This window comes from Schistocerca cancellata, chromosome 1 (assembly GCF_023864275.1).
Source record: "Schistocerca cancellata isolate TAMUIC-IGC-003103 chromosome 1, iqSchCanc2.1, whole genome shotgun sequence".
Classification (NCBI taxonomy): domain Eukaryota; kingdom Metazoa; phylum Arthropoda; class Insecta; order Orthoptera; family Acrididae; genus Schistocerca; species Schistocerca cancellata.
The window spans coordinates 18,388,424-18,408,357 of NC_064626.1; the positions used below are offsets into that span (position 1 = coordinate 18,388,424).

At 44.4% G+C, this 19,934-nt stretch overlaps 1 protein-coding gene across 1 annotated transcript in view; it reads left to right on the forward strand.

The window, feature by feature from the left end:
* LOC126163887 (cytochrome P450 315a1, mitochondrial) overlaps positions 1-19,934 on the forward strand; it is a 167,885-nt gene that overhangs the window by 108,558 nt on the left and 39,393 nt on the right. The window contains exon 3 of the mRNA XM_049920193.1: positions 14,089-14,270. Within this exon, the coding sequence (XP_049776150.1) occupies positions 14,089-14,270 (182 nt within the window). The remainder of the gene's footprint in view (positions 1-14,088; positions 14,271-19,934) is intronic.

Consider the following 19,934-nt stretch of genomic DNA (forward strand, 5'->3'; position numbering starts at 1 on the left):
TCATCACTTTACTGTAATAGCCCTTGTAGCAACACTTAAACTTCCATACTAACAATACCTCTCACAGGCAGAGCTACACACTACACAACACAACAGTTCCGTGTCCGGTGCTCGACTCTGCAAACGCGGCTGCCAGCAAGGATACTCCACAACTAAGCCAGCGATATGACAGTTCGCTTACAACCTTGTGTCCATGGACATGCGCAAACAAGGTAGCCCCTTTCGGCCACTCTGTTTACGTCCTTACGTTTACCCATCTCTGCGAACAATGCCCGCTCGAAACATGATTGTCCCAATGGACGCTACTGCCTTGCGCTCACGTAGAGGCAGTGCGCGTGCCTCAGCATAAGACTCGATCGCTGCGCCATCTGTAGTGTACAGGGTTGACTAGTTTATTGTCCGGTGAGGTTATTAGTCTTTCAGTATTGTCACTCAATAAATGAAATCAACTAGTACACACTACACCAACGGAAATCGCTTGAAACATATATTAGTGACAGGGTCGATCTTAATAACTCTGGAGTCGAGTGTAAATGGACTTGATCAGATTATTTATGAAATTATGATTAGACACACCTGCCTAGTACCTCGCTGAGTGCAGTAGAACTGTCTTGAGTGACGAGTCCCGCTTCGGACTGAGCCCTGATGACCGGCGGAGACGTGTCTGGGGACGTAGTGGAAGACGACGGGAGTCCTACCTGGCTGCCGCCCGCCGTACGACTCGAAGTCTGCGGTGCCATTTATTTCCGTAGCAGGACTATTTTGGCTGTCACCCGTGGTACCGTTAAAGCACAGCTGCACGTCGACGATACTCTACGCTCCGTTTCGTTACCCTTCATGGTCTTGCATTTCAGCAAGATAATGCCTGCCCGCGCGTGGGGAGAGTTTTTAAAGCTTGACTTCCTACTTGCCGAACTCCACCTCGCCGTACCTCTACCTAACTGAGGACATCAGGAACATTACGGGCAGGGCCCCCGAACAAGCTCGCTATACTGATTTCTGTACGAGCGCAAAACTCGACTATGGTGATGGCGTTCTCCAAGAACTTTCGCACGAAAGCTTATGCACGCTGGAACTGTTAATGAATGCTTGTGTACAATACATCTGTGACCTACGCTGTTTCGACCATACCACTCCTGCGTACGAACAATTACACTACTGGCCATTAAAATTGCTACACCAAGAAGAAATGCAGATGATAAACGGGTATTCATTGGACAAGTATATTATACTACAACTGACATGTGATTACATTTTCACGCAATTTGGGTGCATAGATCCTGAGAAATCAGTACCCAGAACAACCACGTCTGGCCCTAATAACGGCCTTGATACGTCTGGGCATTGGGTCAGACAGAGCTCGGATGGCGCATACAGCTACAGCTGCCCATGCAGCTTCAACACGATACCACAGTTCATCAAGAGTAGTGACTGGCGTATTGTGCCGAGCCACTTGTTCGGCCACCATTGACCAGACGTTTTCAATTGCTGAGAGATCTGGAGAATGTCCGGGCCAGGGCAGCAGTCGAACATTTTCTGTATCCAGAAAGACCCGTACAGGATCTGCAACGTGCGGTCGTGCATTATCCTGCTGAAATGTAGGGTTTCGCAGGGATCGAATGAAGGGTAGAGCCACGGGTCGTAACACATCTGAAATGTAACGTCCACTGTTCAAAGTGTCGTCAATGCGAACAAGAGGCACCCCATACTATCACGCCGGGTGATACACCAGTGTGGCTATAACGATACACGTTTCCAATGTGCGTTCACCGCGATGTCGCCAAAACGGATGCGACCATCATGATGCTGTAAACAGAACCTGGATTCATCCGAAAAATGACGTTTTGCCATTCGTGCACCCAGGTTCGTCGTTGAGTACACCATCGCAGGCGCTCCTGTCTGTGATGCAGCGTCAAGGGTAACCGCAGCCATAGACTCCGAGCTGATAGTCCATGCTGCTGCAAACGTCGCCGAACTGTTCGTGTAGATGGTTGTTGTCTTGCAAACGTCCCCATCTGTTGACTCGGGGATCGAGCCGTGGCTGCACGATCCGTTAAAGCTATACGGATAAGATGCCTTCATCTCTACTGCTAGTGATACGAGGCCGTTGGAATCCAGCACGGCGTTCCGTATTACCCTCCTGAACCCTCCGAATCCATATTCTGCTAACAGTCATTGGATCTCGACCAACGCGAGCAGCAATGTCGCCATACGATAAACCGCAATCGCGATAGGCTACAATCAAAGTCGGAAACGTGATGGTACGCATTTCTCCTCCTTACACGAGGCATCACAACAACATTTCACCAGGCAACGCCCGTCAACTGCTGTTTGTGTATGAGAAATCGGTTGGAAACTTTCCTCATGCCGGCCGCGGTGGTCTAGCGGTTCTGGCACTGCAGTCCGGAACCGCGGGACTGCTACGATCGCAGGTTAGAATCCTGCCTCGGGCATGGGTGTGTGTGCTGTCCTTAGGTTAGTTAGGTTTACGTAGTTCTAAGTTCTAGGGGACTTATGACCTAAGCTGTTGAGTCCCATAGTGCTCAGAACCATTTGAACCATTTTTTCTTTCCTCATGTCAGAACCTTGTAGGTGTCGCCACCGGCGCCAACCTTGTGTGAATGCTCTGAAAAACTAATTATATGCATATCACAGCATCTTGCTCCTGTCGGTTAAATTTCGCCTCTGTACCACGTCATCTTCGTGGTCTAGCAATTTTAATGGCCAGTAGTGTATGATGGCTATGTGCTGATAAGCGTAGAGATCATCACATTCTTATTTGCTCTATCGTCTTTTCAATCACTGAACTGCCCCTTATTTATCTTCAACCCTTACACTGTTATCCGAACACTACATCAGAAATCCTCGTTCTCAAGAAAAGCAAAATCCTCTCTGTACTACCACGTAACACTGCCGTGTTCTCTACAACATTTTCTTTATCAGTAACGCGAGTCTGGAACAATCTTCCTCAAAAAATTAGAGAAATTAAATTCCTTGCAAACTTCAAAAGACAGTGAATGGTTCACCTATCACAATAGCCACCTCTCCTAGGTACTGGTCTGCAGCGCAGTTCTCGTCAGACCTCCCTCCCCCACAATTATCCCCTCACCCATGTTCCCAGAGATCTCTATTTAAATTCTCTTCTTTCGTATCAGCTACTGCCACTGTCACTTCAATCCTTTCCTCTTTCATTATCCCTTCCGGTTTTATAATTCTAAACATGTATTCAAACGTGCTAAACTAATCTATATGCCCTTCACTATTACTATCATTATTACTATTAGTGTCAGTTATTGTTATCAGTATTAATGCCAGCTATTATTATTATTATTATTATTATTAAGGAAAGGCAAACCTACGTTTCTAGCATTTGTAGACTTAGAGAAAGCTTTTGACAATGTTGACTGGAATACTCTCTTTCAAATTCTAAAGGTGGCAGGGGTGAAATACAGGGAGCGAAAGGCTATTTACAATTTGTACAGAAACCAGATGGCAGTTATAAGAGTCGAGGGGCATGAAAGGGAAGCAGTGGTTGGCAAGAGAGTGAGACGGGGCTGTAGCCTCTCCCCAATGTTATTCAACCTGTATATTGAGCAAGTAGTAAAGGAAACAAAAGAAAAATTTGGAGTAGGTATTAAAATCCATGGAGAAGAAATAAAAACTTTGAGGTTCGCCGATGACATTGTAATTCTATCAGAGACAGCAAAGGACTTGGAACAGCAGTTGAACGGAATGGACAGTGTCTTGAAAGGAGGATATAAGATGAACATCAACAAAAGCAAAACGAGTATAATGGAATGTGGTCGAATTAAGTCGGGTGATGCTGAGGGAATTAGATTAGGAAATGAGACACTTAAAGTAGTAAAGGAGTTTTGCTATTTGGGGAGCAAAATAACTGATGATGGTCGAAGTAGAGAAGATATAAAATGTAGACTGGCAATTGCAAGAAAAACGTTTCTGAAGAACAGAAATTTGTTAGCATCGAGTATAGATTTAAGTGTCAGGAAGTCGTTTTTGAAAGTATTTGTATGGAGTGTAGCCATGTATGGAAGCGAAACATGGACGGTAAATAGTTTGGACAAGAAGAGAATAGAAACTTTCGAAATGTGGTGCTACAGAAGAATGCTGAAGATTAGATGGGTATATCACATAACTAATGATGAAGTATTGAATAGAATTGGGGAGAAGAGGAGTATGTGGCACAACTTGACCAGAAGAAGGGATCGGTTGGTAGGACATGTTCTGAGGCATCAAGGGATCAAAAATTTAGCATTGGTTGGCAGCGTGGAGGGTAAGAATCGTAGAGGGAAACCAAGAGATGAATACACTAAGCAGATTCAGAAGGATTTAGATCGCAGAAGCTACTGGGAGATGAAGAAGCTTGCACAGGATAGGGCAGCATGCAGAGCTGCATCAAACCAGTCCCAGGACTGAAGACCACAACAACAACAATTATTGTTATTATTATTATTATTACTCATGTGATTGTCTTTGTAATACATTTGGTATCTGTTGTTCATGGTCACAAATAGGAGAGGGCCTTAAGGCCCTAATCTCGTCGCGTTAAATAGGCAATAAACAAATAAAAACAATAAGTAAATGGCGACTTCTGTCTGCAAGGAAATCACGAGCCCAGTCACAAATCTGGTCCGATAATAGGCAAGCTGGTATTTTCTTTTCTTTTTCTTTTTTTCACTAAACGACGATGTGGAACTCTGTCAAATGCCTTCTTGCAGTCAAAGAACACGACAAGCATTTGGACTCCAAGTCTACGGCGCTATGTATCTCATGGACAAACAGGGCGAACTCAGTTTCGCAACAGCTATGTTCACGGTATCAGTACCGATTTTTTTGTAGAAGTGGTTTTTGTTCCACTAAAAACGTCGTAGTACATGAACATACAACACGTTTTAAAAATTCTACAGTAGAGAGACATCAGCGATATAGGATTGTAATGAAGTGCATCTGTCCTAAGACACTTCTTGGAAATGGCAATGGCCTGCCCATTTGTCCAGTCGCATTGAAGGTGAGCTGTAGAACCTCACAGGTTTCCTCACCTTGTTTAGATTGTACCTTTCTAGTACTAAGCGATTGTAGTTGCTGTTCTATTCGGCGATCACTTCGGAATTCACTGGCGAATCATGTCTTTCGTGATTGTTTTCATCTGCGAAATGTGAAATGTTGGCAGACGAAGACTGTTTTGGCTGACGCCACAAAGGACCAATAAGCCAGTTCATCTCGACGGTTTTGACAGCGTAATCGTTCCAGGTCAGAAAGAACCCTTCCTCTGTGACGCTCTGGTGCTGAAGGAAACGGTAACAAACACCTCCAGGAGCCACTGGCTTCGCAGTGCTTCCCACAACAGCGTGAAAAGTGTAGACTGAAAGAGAATTACACTCAAATTAACTGGAAACAGCGCTCGCAGCTTGCTAGGCGATTACAGCTCAAAATAATTGAATGAGAAGTTGTAAACACAGGCCGCCGTATCTGAACATTAAATTATTTGACTTAGCTTTCTTTTTCAATATGAATTTAACGTGCAGTACCTCATTTGTCGACGTTAAGATGTGCCAGATTACATTTTGAAGCAACATCGATTATTGGTTACTCCTTGCTTCTGTAAACCATATCATCCTCTTAAATTTGGACAAAAGTCGTTGTCATTTAAGAAGTGAATACTTTGGCACGATTGTTGTTACACAGCCTCTAATGAATCAAATTCAGAAATTGTTTACAATGAACAGTTTTTATACAGCCTTAATTGGTTGCAAATGGTTCAAATGGCTCTGTGCACTATGGGACTTAACATCTATGGTCATCAGTCCCCTAGAACTTAGAACTACTTAAACCTAACTAACCTAAGGACAGCACACAACACCCAGCCATCACGAGGCAGAGAAAATCCCTGACCCCGCCGGGAATCGAACCCGGGAACCCGGGCGTGGGAAGCGAGAACGCTACCGCACGACCACGAGATGCGGGCTTTTGGTTGCATTCAACGGTATTTATGTCATACGTAAAGCTCAACAACGCGTTTCGAGACAGTGCTCTCGCAATCGGATTGTAAAACTTAGCTCATGAAGTTAAAACAGTAAAAAAAGTACCAACAATAGCAAGTGCTGCCTTCCTAAGACCAAATAGAACAAAAACACTTAGGACTGTGGGTCCTCCCCTAACATTAAAATCGCCGGCGCCCCATCTCATAATGGACACACAAAAACCAGGCGGCCATCTACCGCTCTGCTCTGTCAACTTGACGCTTCTGCAGAGATTCGCAGAGGCTGTGAACTCAAATGTCCTTGGTATCACAATGTAACCGCAGCTATTGGATCAACCATCTGTTCTACTTGTCACCTGCTTTTCCTTACTTCCTAAGCCTACGATCGCCTTCCTCAAACTACACTATGTGATCAAAAGTACCGGACATCTGGCTGAAAAATGACTCACAAGTTCGTGGCGCCCTCCATCGGTAATGCTGGAACTCAATATGGTGTAGGCCCACCCTTAGCCTTGACGACAGCTTCCACTCTCTCAGGCATACGTTCAATCAGGTGCTGGAAGGTTTCTTGGGGAATGGCAGCCCATTCTTAGCGGAGTGCTGCACTGAGGAGAGGTATCGATATCGGTCGGTGAGGACTGGCAAGAAGTCGGCGTTCCAAAACATCCCAAAGGTGTTCTGTAGGATTCAGGTCAGGACTCTGTGCAGACCAGTCCATTACAGGGATGACATCGGCGTATAACCATAACTACTCCGCCAAGGGCCGTGCGTTATGAACAGGTGCTCGATCGTGTTGGAAGATACCATCGCGATCCTCGAATTGCTCTTCAACAGAGGGAAGGAAGAAGGTGCTTAAAACATCAATTTTGGCCTGTGCTGTGTTAGTGCCACGCAAAGCAACAAGCGATACAAGCCCCCTCCTTGAAAAATACGACCACACCATAACACCAGCGCCTCCGAACTTTACTGTTGGCGCTACACACGCTGGCAGATGACGTTCACCGGCCATTCGCCACCGACACCCTGCCATCGTATCGCCACGTTTTGTACCGTGATTCGTCACTCCACATAACGTTTTCCCACTCTTTAGTCGTCCAATGCTTACGCTCCTTAGACCAAGCGAGGCGTCGTTTGGCAGTTACCGGCGTGATGTGTGGCTTACGAGCAGCCGCTCGACCATGGAATCCAAGTTTTCTCACCTCCTGCCTAACTGTCATAGTACTTGCAGTGGACCCGGATACAGTTTGGAATTCCTGTGTGATGGTCTGGATAGATGTCTTCTTATTGCACATTACGACTCTCTTCAACTGTCGGCGGTCTCTGTGAGTCAACAGACGTGCTGTACGTGTCGTTTCACGTTTCACTTCACTATGACATCAGAAACAGTGGACCTAGGGATGTTTAGAAATGTGGAAATCTCGCGTACAGACTTAAGACACAAGTGACACCTAATCCCCTGACCACGTTCGAAGTCCACGATTTCTGCGGAGCGCCCCATTCTGATCTGTCACGATGTCTGATGACTACTGAGGTCGCTGATATGGAGTACCTGGCAGTAACTGGCAGCACAGTGCACCTAATATGAAAAACGTATGTGTATGGGGGTGTTCGGATACTTTTGTCACATAGTGTATTTCGTCAAAGAAGTATTACGGATTTATATTCTTGTACCTGACCTAAAGTATAAAACGCTATCAAAAAGTTTCCGTTTTATAGAGTTGTTGCAGCGTATACGCTTCGTAGCGCGACTCCTTTGCGTGTATGTAATCACCAACATGTAGGCATGTGTCTTTCCGAATCGCGTGCGGTAAATGCGGAAACGTTAACTATGGTGATGTAACCACCAAATGAATCAAAACAGGACCAACGTCCTGTTATTCTTCTAGAACAAACACCGGTAGACATCCGTCGGAGAATGAGGAATGTGTGTGGGGCAGGATGTGTGTCGAAAAGCACCGTTGTGAAATGCGCCAAGTTCCGCGGTGGTCGCGATTCGACACATGTCTCTGATCGATATCGAAGGCCAGCCTCACCCATTATGCCAGTTAAAGTGGGACATTCTCGAGCCGGCCGTTGTGGCCGAGAGGTTCTAGGCGCTTCAGTCCGGAACCGCGCTGCTGCTACGGTCGCAGGTTCGAACCCTGCCTCGGGCATGGATGTGTGTGATGTCCTTAGTTTAGTTAGATTTAACTAGTTCTAAGTTCTAGGAGACTGATAACCTCCGATGTTAAGTCCCATAGTGCTCAGAGCCAAAACCATCCATGCCCGAGCAGGATTCGAACCTGCGACCGTAGCAGTCGAGCGGTTCCAGACTGAAGCGCCTAGAACCGCTCAGCCACTCCGGCCGGCTCTCATTTAGTGCTCATTCACTTGTGAGTTCAGGCTATTGGTGTGTTTACTTTTCATGAATGGTGATGTTAAGTTCTTCTAGAAAGTCAAGTTTCCTCACTTTCTTTTCTATGTGCAGTCGTCTTCTATTCACTAGAGGGGATGAACTATTTCGTATACATGATTCGCAACAACTGATTTTGAAACATCCCCTTAAAAAAATTTTGTAAATGACAGTGCTGGTAAACATCTTACGTTATTTGATTTTCAAACAGCTGAGCAAAACTGAACGTACTCACACATTTCTCTCTTTACTTATTGTGATCATCACTAAACTGACACACAATATTTTTTTTTGTGCAATGCAATCTGACTGTCAGTAATCCCTGAAAAAGAATGGCCCTGGCTAACAATAACCTATACCTTTCATGAATCACTTACCTCAAAAATCTTCGTTACTCAAACTACTGCAATACAATGTGCGCCAATACTGCCAGCTGAATAAAAGATTCTAACTACTGAAGGCACTAACTACTGATAGGCATAGTCAGCAAATGAAAGATTTTGATAGAGAACAAACAATGTATTTACCTTAATAATGTTGAAAAGTCATATATATATATATATATATATATATATATATATATATATATATGATGACTTATATATACCAGTTCATGGTACCCAATCGCGTGCGGTAAATGCGGAAACGTGAACTATGGTGATGTAACCACCAAATGAATCAAAACAGGACCAACGTCCTGTTATTCTTCTAGAACAAACACCGGTAGACCTCCGTCGGAGAATGAGGAATGTGTGTGGGGCAGGATGTGTGTCGAAAAGCACCGTTGTGAAATGCGCCAAGTTCCGCGGTGGTCGCGATTCGACACATGTCTCTGATCGATATCGAAGGCCAGCCTCACCCATTATGCCAGTTAAAGTGGGACATTCTCGAGCCGGCCGGTGTGGCCGAGAGGTTCTAGGCGCTTCAGTCCGGAACCGCGCTGCTGCTACGGTCGCAGGTTCGAACCCTGCCTCGGGCATGGATGTGTGTGATGTCCTTAGTTTAGTTAGATTTAACTAGTTCTAAGTTCTAGGAGACTGATAACCTCCGATGTTAAGTCCCATAGTGCTCAGAGCCATTTGAACCATTTGAAGTGCTATGAGCCATTTGAACCATTTTTGAGATTCTCGAGCACCCGTTGTACAGTCGTGACCTCTTCCTCAGCGATTATGCCGCCTTCGGTCCCTTAAAAAAGACCTTGGCGGGTCGACGATTCCTGTCGGTCAAAGGTACTCAGGTGGCAGCTACGGACTTCTTCACACAGTAGGGTACGGTGTTTCACCAAACGGCTGTCTTCAAGCTGGTGCGTCGATTGGATTATCGTCTCAGTGCTCACTTCCATTTTTCCCGATTGACATTCCGATTCTTGACTGGATGGTCTTCGAACGGAAACTTTTTGGTCGCCTCCTATAATTCTACTAAGCCGCTAAGAAATCTCATTTAGTTGAAATGGTTCAAATGGCTCTGAGCACTATGGGACTTAACATCTGAGGTCATCAGTCCCCTAGAACTTAGAACTGCTTAAACCTAACTAACCTAAGGACATCACACACATCCATGCCCGTCCGCAGCTCGTGGTCGTGCGGTAGCGCTCTCGGTTACCACGCCCGGGATCCCGGGTTCGATTCCCGGCGGGGTCAGGGATTTTCTCTGCCTCGTGATGACTGGGTGTTGTGTGATGTCCTTAGGTTAGTTAGGTTTAAGTAGTTCTAAGTTCAAGGGGACTTATGACCACAGCAGTTGAGTCCTATAGTGCTCAGAGCCATTTGAACCATTTTGTAAGGTAATCTGAAGATACAGACACCATACATGCACAGATATTGTAACCATTAATGTTGTTGTTGTGGTCTCCAGTCCTGAGACTGGTTTGGTGCAGCTCTCCATGCGACTCTATCCTGTGCAAGCTTCTTCATCTCCCAGTACCTACTGCAACCTACATCCTTCTGAATCTGCTTGGTGTATTCATCTCTTGGTCTCCCTCTACGATTTTTACCCTCCACGCTGCCCTCCAATACTAAATTGGTGATCCCTTGATGCCTCAGAACTTGTCATACCAACTGATCCCTTCTTCTAGTCACGTTGTGCCACAAACATCTCTTCTCCCCAATCCTACTCAACACCTCCTCATTAGTTATGTGATCTACCCACCTAATCTTCAACATTCTTCTGTAGCACCACATTTCGAAAGCTTCTATTCTCTTCTTGTCTAAACTATTTATCGTCCATGTTTCACTTCCATACATGGCTACACTCCATACAAATACTTTCAGAAACGTAGGTTTGCCTTTCCTTCATCTAGCTTCTAAGATAAGCCGTAGGGTCAGTATTGCCTCACGTGTTCCAGTATCTCTACGGAATCCATTATACTTATTAAACTGATAGTTCGGTAAGTTTCATATCTGTCAACACCTGCTTTCTTTGGGATTGGAATTATTATATTCTTCTTGAAGCCTGAGGGTATTTCGCGTCTCATACATCTTGCTCACCAGATGGTAGGGGTTTGTCAGGACTGGCTCTCCCAAGGCCGTCAGTAGTTCTAATGGAATGTTGTCTACTCCCGGGGCCTTGTTTCGACTCAGGTCTTTCAGTGCTCTGTCAAACTCTTCACGCAGTATCATATCTCCCATTTCATCTTCATCTACATCCTCTTCCATTTCCATAATATTGTCCTCAAGTACATCGCCCTTGTATGGACCCTCTATATACTCCTTCTACCATTAATAATGCATCGATTAACGGTGTGTAATGTTGGTCGCTTAGTGTGAGATAGAGTAAACGTTTATTTTTTTCCCTTTTAGTTCCCTCGACAGATGTCGCATGATGGCAAGGCGCGTCTTCTCTGGGTTGAACAGAAATTAAGACCCAATAGGGCTGACCTAAACGTACTTTTATTTACTGCAGAAGTTCAGAATGACTCTATCGCTAGAGCAACCTGACACCATCTGAACTCATCAAAGAATCCTCGTTGAATTTCGGGTGCTAAAATCTTTAAAGTGGAAACCTAAGTGTATGAGAAGTGTATGCGTGCACCTTATCTTTTAATACCCCGCAAAGATAAAAAATCGTATGGGTTTGATGCTGCAGGAGGAGGAGAATAGACAACTATCAGACCGTGCGAAACATCTCGTAACACTATTATAAACTCACTGCATGTGTTCTCTTGCTTTTTCCTGCACGAAAGTACAGTGGGTCATTTCGGTATTTGTTACTTCAAGGTTAAAATATACAGTTCATATACTTATTTGAAGTTGTAGTGTGACGGTTAATTGCCCACCACAGGTTTAACAGAGTAAGTCGATCATTAAGGTTAGACGCTGTGTATATGTTTTGAGCCAGTACGGCTTAAAGCGCGTAAATTACCCGGACTCCCTTTATCCAGTAACCGAGAATGGAGCTACTTAGCGACTTCCAACAAAGTTTAAGTATAATTTGAAACCTTTTGTATCTTCAACCATTAAGGCTTTATAGGCGTAACGTGAAATGTTTAACGCGTTAACTCAACTTGTAAAGTAATCAGACGTTTGAAGCTGATTTATTCGTGGCAGTTGGATTGTTTGCAGAATTGGGGTTGGTGGGGAGGGCTGCTGTTGCGACTCTCTTATTGTACATTGCAGGTGGAGACACACTCGAACCTTCATTTGTACCATTGTAAACATCAGAAAAGTGGACACTGTATAGGTGTGCTTGTTGTATTGTTGCCATACCAGTTTCTTTGTTGCTTCAGTGCAGTTTCATTTGACCAGAACCTCGGGTACGGACCACGACTGACACTTGCAACGTGTGAGGCGATCCAACAGGTGTCGTTCGCGGTCAAATATAGCAGCGCAGACTGCAGACTAGAGATGGGTAGTTCGCGAACGAACGGATGCAAAGGAAGGGTTCACCAAGATGATCGAAAGGACCGAGGAACGAATTCCAAGGAACGATCGGTTCATAGTTCACTTCGGGCGCGGCGGTCTACTTATAGTTCCCGGGAACGAGGAACGATCGGTTCATAGTTCACTAGTTCACTTCGGTCGCGGCGGTCGCTTCGGCTGTTCTCGTTCCAGCCTCGGTCGCGTGCTCGTCTCAGTCTCGGTTTCCCTCGGCCGCACTCGTCTTTCTTCGCATGACCACCTGTCTCAGTTCCACTGCCGACTGCTCCTACTTAGTTCAGTATACAGTTGTTCGTTTCGTTCACTGCGCTCGCCTATTTTACATGTGTTCCAAACTGTTCTTGCATTTTGTTCTGGCTATTCAGCGTCCACGACCGGTAATCAAAAAGTATTTTATAGTTACGTAAATTACATAAAAATTACGTTGTATGTAATAGGTACGTCATTTCAGGTAACAAAAAGGGCATATCAGCTCACTACATTATATCGATGAACAGCAAAAGACATACTTATAACAAGGCAAGTTTTTTGTTATTCATACATTTTTTTTGTTTCATCGACTTGATTTAGCAGCTAACTTTCAATAATTTGCTTAATTTTCGTCTAGGAAAATTCATATAAAACGATTTTCGTGTATCTTTCATATACAAAACATTACATTTTGGAAGGCTCTAATTATTTTTAAGTTTGGTTGTTTCCAATTTGCATTAGCTGCTAGTTTGGTTTCTTTGAAGAAAAAAAAAAAAGAAGTGGTTGAGGGTCATTTTGGCTCAGTAGGAAAAGCGGTGCCTCTCCATTTCAAAAGACATAGATTGCCATAAAATCGTATTTACTTATTATCTCAAAAACATTTGTTCAGAAGGAGCTTTCAAACCAAAAACTTTATTACTGCGAACTTAATTATTGTTATTGCTGCGTTAGCTTTAATAATGCAACATAAAAATCTAATTTTTACGAAGCATGTGACGCAAGTATGTGAAAATCACATATTATTTTATGCTTCCATAAAGTCTCTACTTCGCCTACGAACTGAGAGACAATATAGGGTGTAAACGATTATTGTTTACAACGTAGTATAGCTGTGTAGTGAAAGTCGAAACGAAGAATTTTATACAAGACACTTGTAGTCTATTAAGTTGGGAAACAGCCACCAAAAGGTTTACAAGACTACATGAGCTACAGCCCATGTGCGTCGCGTGAGATTTTCATGTTCTCTTCTCCAGCTCTCTACACATCGTCATCGATTATTTCGCGATTGTTGCTTGCATTAGCTTGTCATTTCTTCACTGCCTAGTTGTTACATGTTTGTCTGTTTGTTGTGTCTGCTCGTAACGGGCAACTCATCGTCCGTCATTGGCGAGCAGTCTGTACTCGGGGCCGGTTTTCCGTGCGCCACCCTGTATTATTTCCCTGCGATCAGCCACACAAGGCTAGGGTTGGCTAAACAAGAGGTTCTGCAGAATCACAGAAATTACTTCTAAAAGTGCGTAAGAAATCTGTAATAAATAAAAACTGTATACTCCAGGGGGGAGGCAAGTGCCCCCTCTTGGTGTCCTGCATCCCTCAGTCACCTACACTACTAGTTTTCAGTTTTTCATAAGAACCATTATACCAAGCACATGAACGGTGAACGAGTAAAAACTGAACGGTTCCCGAAAAAGAACGATCAGCAGTGAACTAGTTCCCAAGGATGAACGAGTTTGCCCATCTCTGCTAACGACGGCGTTTACATCCTGGCACGCAGCTCCCGCGGTGTTTCGACATTTCTGCCTGGCGCCCTGTGAGTGCTGGGTGACAGTGGTGCTCTGGTGTTTGTCCCGCAGGGACGGCGAGGAGTGGCTGCGCTTCCGGCGCGTGCTGAGCGGCCAGCTGCTGCGCGCGGGCAGCGCGCCCGACCTGCTGGTGGCGCCGTGCCGCGCCGTCGCCGCCAACTTCGCCGCGGAGCTGGCGGCCGGCCAGGTGGTGCCCGACCTCGAGGGCCACATGTACCTCTGGGCCACCGACGGTGAGTGCCGCGCGCCGCCGCCGGCGTACACGTCTCTGCGTGCCGCGTCAGCGAGTGCGCTACCGACCACATTTCCCACACTTCAGTCGCGGATGGTCCGCGGAAACACCGGGTGTCGGTAAACCTCCCACATTAACAAGTACACTTCTGTTTTTGCCGTCGTGGCCATTTAGATGAACCTACACTACTGGCCATTAAAATTGCTACACCAAGAAGAAATGCAGATGATAAACGGGTACTCATTGGACAAATATATTATACTAGAACTGACATGTGATTACATTTTCACGCAATTTGGGTGCATAGCTCCTGAGAAATCAGTACCCAGAACAACCACCTCTGGCCGTAATAACGGCCTTGATACGCCTGGGCATTGAGTCAAACAGAGGTTGGATGGCGTGTACAGTTACAGCTGGCCGTGCAGCTTCTACACGATACCACAGTTCATCAAGAGTAGTGACTGGCGTATTGTGACGAGCCACCATTGACCAGACGTTTTCAATCGTTTTAGTTCGTCTACAGACACACACACACACACACACACACACACACACACACACATTACGTGAAATACTTGAATGACCCATAAAATCGGCCACTTTCTCCCCGTTTAAACTTCTCTTTGCCGAAAAACATCGCAGTTCAATACAGACATACTTCAGTATCTAATCAAAAGAGTTCAGAATTATTAAAATTTCCAACACGCTCATACTTCAATTCAGTGAGCATAATCTTTTAATAACCTTCGGCTTTAATACAACAGAAACCTCCACTTACGTAATAATGGGACGTACAAAATTGCTATTACACATCCTCCAGGTTGTCTTCACTTGGCCGTGCCAAATAAAAAGATCTCTTGGGGGTCAATGTCTGAAGCAATTCATACCCCAAATTTCAAAGTCGTTCCGAAAATGTCTCATAGTCTAATTAAATTTTACACATAGCGCGTTTGCATACACTCGCAGTTCCTCTTCCCGACACGGAAACTTGCATGCTTTTGTTTTAACAACAAAATATTCTCAACCTGGAGAACATTCACAAAGATAATATTTATCGTTATGTGGGACAGCACATTACCTCAGCTACAGATTAGCATTTTCATATCATATTATAATTACAACTTATAAAACTTTTTCAGATGTGAAAAAGACACTACAATTCCAGAGTTAGGCAACAAGACATACATGAACAACGTAAGGTATATATTGTGTAATAAAAGTGGAAAATAAACAAATGATTGCATATGCTGATATATAGGGGGTGTACAAAAATATGAAAGTACTTAAAGCACAACGCATTACCATGCTTCTTACTGTGCAGGAAAATCTTAGACATTCGAAACACACTTGAACCGTCTCGGAATAGATAAACGCAAATCCTGTGTGGTTTTCAAGGGGATCTTACACCATTCTTCCTACAAGACAGTGGGAAGTGGAGTTAACGATGTTGGAAGTGGTTAGCCATCATAAAAACTTCTCTTCGAAGTAGATCACAAAGTCACAGTAATATTAAGGTCTGATGACTGTTGTGAGCAGGGGATATGGGACAGTTCATACTCGTGCTGACAAAACCACTCTTAGACGATAGTGACTGTATGAACAGGGGCTCTATCGTCTTGGAGCGCAGCATCCCCACTGCGGAACAAAAACTGTACTGTCAGTCAAACTGGAGACGTAATCTTTGGCAGTAATGCGACCATTCAGAGCAATCGTGGCGTCCATGGGATATCACGATAAGACTGGCAAAATGATTGCAGAACCGCTCCGTATTGCTCTCATCGCAGCAAGCAGTCGCTGGATGGCGTAAACTCGACAGGCCAAATTACTTCCCTCCATTGCTCCATAGTACAAGGTTTCGTGGCTTGTTTCGTGGCTTCAGTAGCACGTTTTCGTATTACGGGAATTTCCATCACTAACATGGAGTTTTGGAATTACAGCCTGCCTTGTAATTCCCACTTTACGGAGATCCCTCCTGTTGTTTTGGTGTTGACAGTGTTCGCGAGGGGTACATTGAGTTCTGAAGTGACTTTTGCTGCTATCAAATGGCTCTGAGCACCATGGGACTTAACATCTGAGGTCATCAGTCCCCTAGACTTAGAACTACCTAAACCTAACTAACCTAAGGATATCACACACATCCATGCCAGAGGCAGGATTCGAATCTGCGACCGTAGCGGTCGCGCGGTTCCAGACTTAAGCGCCTAGAACCGCTCGGCCACTGTGGCCGGTTTTGCAGCTATCTTTTATTTTTCGTCACATTCGTCTTCAATGAGCGACCATCACGATCACTCTACACACACAGTTGTCAGTTACCGGATGTATTTGTTTCGCTTTCCCCAGAATGCTGTATACACTGAGATGACAAAAGTCACGGGACAGCGATATGCAAGTTACAAAGGAGCGGCGCATTGGAGAAGCGTTCATTATGTAGTCAGGTGTTTCAAGTGAAGAAGTTTGCGACGTGACTATGGCCGCACGAGGGGATTTAACAGACTCTGAACGCGGGATGGTAGTTGGAGGTAGACACATGGGAAACTCCATTTCGGAAATCGTTAGAGGATTCAATATTCTGGCATCCACAGTGTCAAGAAGGCGCCGAGAATACCAAATTTCAGGCATTACCTCGCGCGACGGTCAACCTGAATCCTTATTTTGATGTATTCAGAAACTTAGCAATTTCAGCAGTGTCTAGAGCCGCAACATCTTGGCGTGTGATCACCGGCGACGAGCAGACTTGGCCATCTGCCGCAAGCTCCGCCACAGGAAAACTAGAACTTTACACAGAGAAGCCACGAAGCGGCACCATTGCGATCCCACTGCAGATTTGTTATTGACTATCGAGTTTTCAATTAACAGTCACTGTTTTGTCAATTACCTTACATTTACGGTTATGGTTTAATTGTTGTGTCATGCAGAAAGGTTTCCATTTATAGATGTGATATGTGATAATATTTTTAAACTTTAGTCAGGCTTTTGCACAATTGTGTATTTTTTACTTTGACAGGCTAGGAGCTTAACATTATTACTCTTTACAGCTTGCATGTGAATTTTAACTATGTAGAAGATTCCACATTTTCAGACGCTCATTTTCCCTTGCGAAGTAATTTTAATCAATGATTATACCTACTGCATTTTAAACACTAAATTTACTATACTGGTTCCTCATGCATCCAAACTATAGTGCCCTCAGTTATTTGTATAAATATCAGACGCATCCAGGCAGTCACCAGCACTTACTGGGTACACACATGTATAGATTTTGACGTTGATACGAACATCAGAATGTTTTTCGGTATCCATGACCGAACGAGGTTACGCAGTGGTTAGCACACTGGACTCGCATTCGGGAGGACGACGGTTCAAACTCGCGTGCGGCCATCCTGATTTAGGTTTTCCGTGATTTCCCTAAATCGCTTCAGGCAAATACCGGGATGGTTTCTTTGAACGGACACCGCCGACTTCCGTTTCCACGCTTTCCTAATCCGATGGGACCTATGACCTCGCTGTTTGGTCCCCTCCCTCAGACAAACCAACCAACCAACCGACGGTATGTATGCCTGGTATGCATGGGTCTTAATCATATAAATATCTTTTATTTTTCTTACATATCGTCACTTGTGGTACAGATTTTGCTTCAACTAAATGAACTTGGTTTGTTACACTATGTTTATTTGTTATTTGTAGTTGATCTGAAGATGGCAGTAGCCGAGGCTGATAAAAGCGAATTGTGAAGTTTGCGCGTTCAAGAGTGGCATGTACAAATAAACTCCATGTAGGCACAGAAGCAGTCAAACATCCCCTCTATACAATGAATGTTACCCTCTGCCGCGCATTTTACCGCGGTACGCGGATCTAGATGTAGAAGCTAATTAACGAAGTGTGAACAGGGAGGTGCTGTGAACAGTTACTTACTAGAATGTACTAGAGTGCTGTACAGTATCGAGAATACAGTGAAATGAGGAACCGGTGCGCCCAGGCGTTAACATTCGCAAGCGCGGATAATCGCACTAGGGTCAGACAAGGCGGCGTCACCGGCAGCTCTCCTTACTGAACAGGGGGCCACAGCGTCGTCTTCATGCACACCTGAACCGTCCGTAATCGTGCTGCGTGCCCGTTCCCGCATGTTTGTTTACGCGTATGACGGAGAGACACGCTGAGTGCAGTTTGTTCCGGGAATACTTTGCTGGCAAATTTAGAAGAGCTATTTTCGTTTGAAGGACATGCAGGCTTTCCACGTGCTTTACACTGCACTCATATCGCTGAGAGAGTGTTTCTCATTCAGCAAATGAAGCTTCCTTCCATAAAACTTCTCAACAGGTCAGTCTGTATCACATTCAAGAAACTTTGTAATGATAATTTTGATGGCAGCTAACAAGAATTTTTTTAAATGACGTCTTAACTTTAATTTAAAACGTTCGTACATGAGAGGCTGGAATCGATATATGAAATTGTTCCCTGACTTGCGTCTCCGAGTGCGTGAGAGTGCGTGAGAGTGCGTGAGAGATAAAATGGCAGCGGCCCTTTCATCTCCGGAGACTTCTTACACAGTCGAAGTAAACAGCGGCAGTGAAAAGTGTATGAATGTATTGAAAATGTTTGTGGTTGAAGGGGTGCAAGATGGTTGGAATCCTCAGAACAAGAATGCATTTGTTTGTTTTCGTACCTCTCTTAGTAATTTCAAATAGGCAACTGCCGATTAACACTGCAGTCAATTATTTCAACATCTTGAAAAAAGTTAGAATAACGTGCAATGGCAGTGCAAAAATCTACAATACTTTTAGAAACTAAGTGAAAATTGTACCAGTGTAACATCAAGAAGGCATTACGTGAATGTCTTACGATAACGACAGTGTCACAGCGTATCACTACCTGCATACGTAAGAAAAATGAATAAAGCAAATATAATAACTGGATAAAAGCGAAAAGTAAAGATGTATCAATAACAAAGTTTTCACACGACGTAGACTTTCTGGTCACTAGTATGGAAAAATAGGGTTAAACTCAAATAACACGGAAATGAAACGTAAGGGAAAAGAAAATGGTATCCTACGAAGTTTCAAAATTGAAACAGACGATACCAGAAGAAGTGAAATAATTTTGCTGTAGGGGAAGAGAGATTCCGAAAATGATTCAAGCAAGAAAACCATCAAACCAAGACTCGTACAGGAGAAAAGGCTTCTTAAAAAAGAAGAAACACCGTATCCTCCAGCTTTTACCGTTCAGACTAGAAAGAAGATTCTGACAGTACATCCGAGCAGAGAAATGAAATAGGGCCCACAGAAGAATGTGAGGAAATGGTTACCGAAGCAACTGAAATGTAGTGCAAAAGAAGGATATTGATGTTTAAACGAACAGATCGTGTACAAAACGGAAAGTTAGTTGATAAAAGGCAAACTAAAAGGCGCAAGAAAGATCTGTCTCCGTTCCTCAAACGGCTGTGCTGGTAGCAACAGAAGTGTAACCCCGTTGGTTCCAAAGTGATTGACACGGCGTGCGATTTGTGCTGCTTTGAGCAAACAGAAAGTTTCACAATCGAGGCGAGAGTCAGTGGAGTAAGCAACCATCCATTGTAACTGCGTTCAGGTTCAAGGCTTACCGTCCGCAGCTCGTGGTCTAGTGGCTAGTGTTGCTGTCTCTGGATCACGGGGTCCCGTGTTCGATTCCC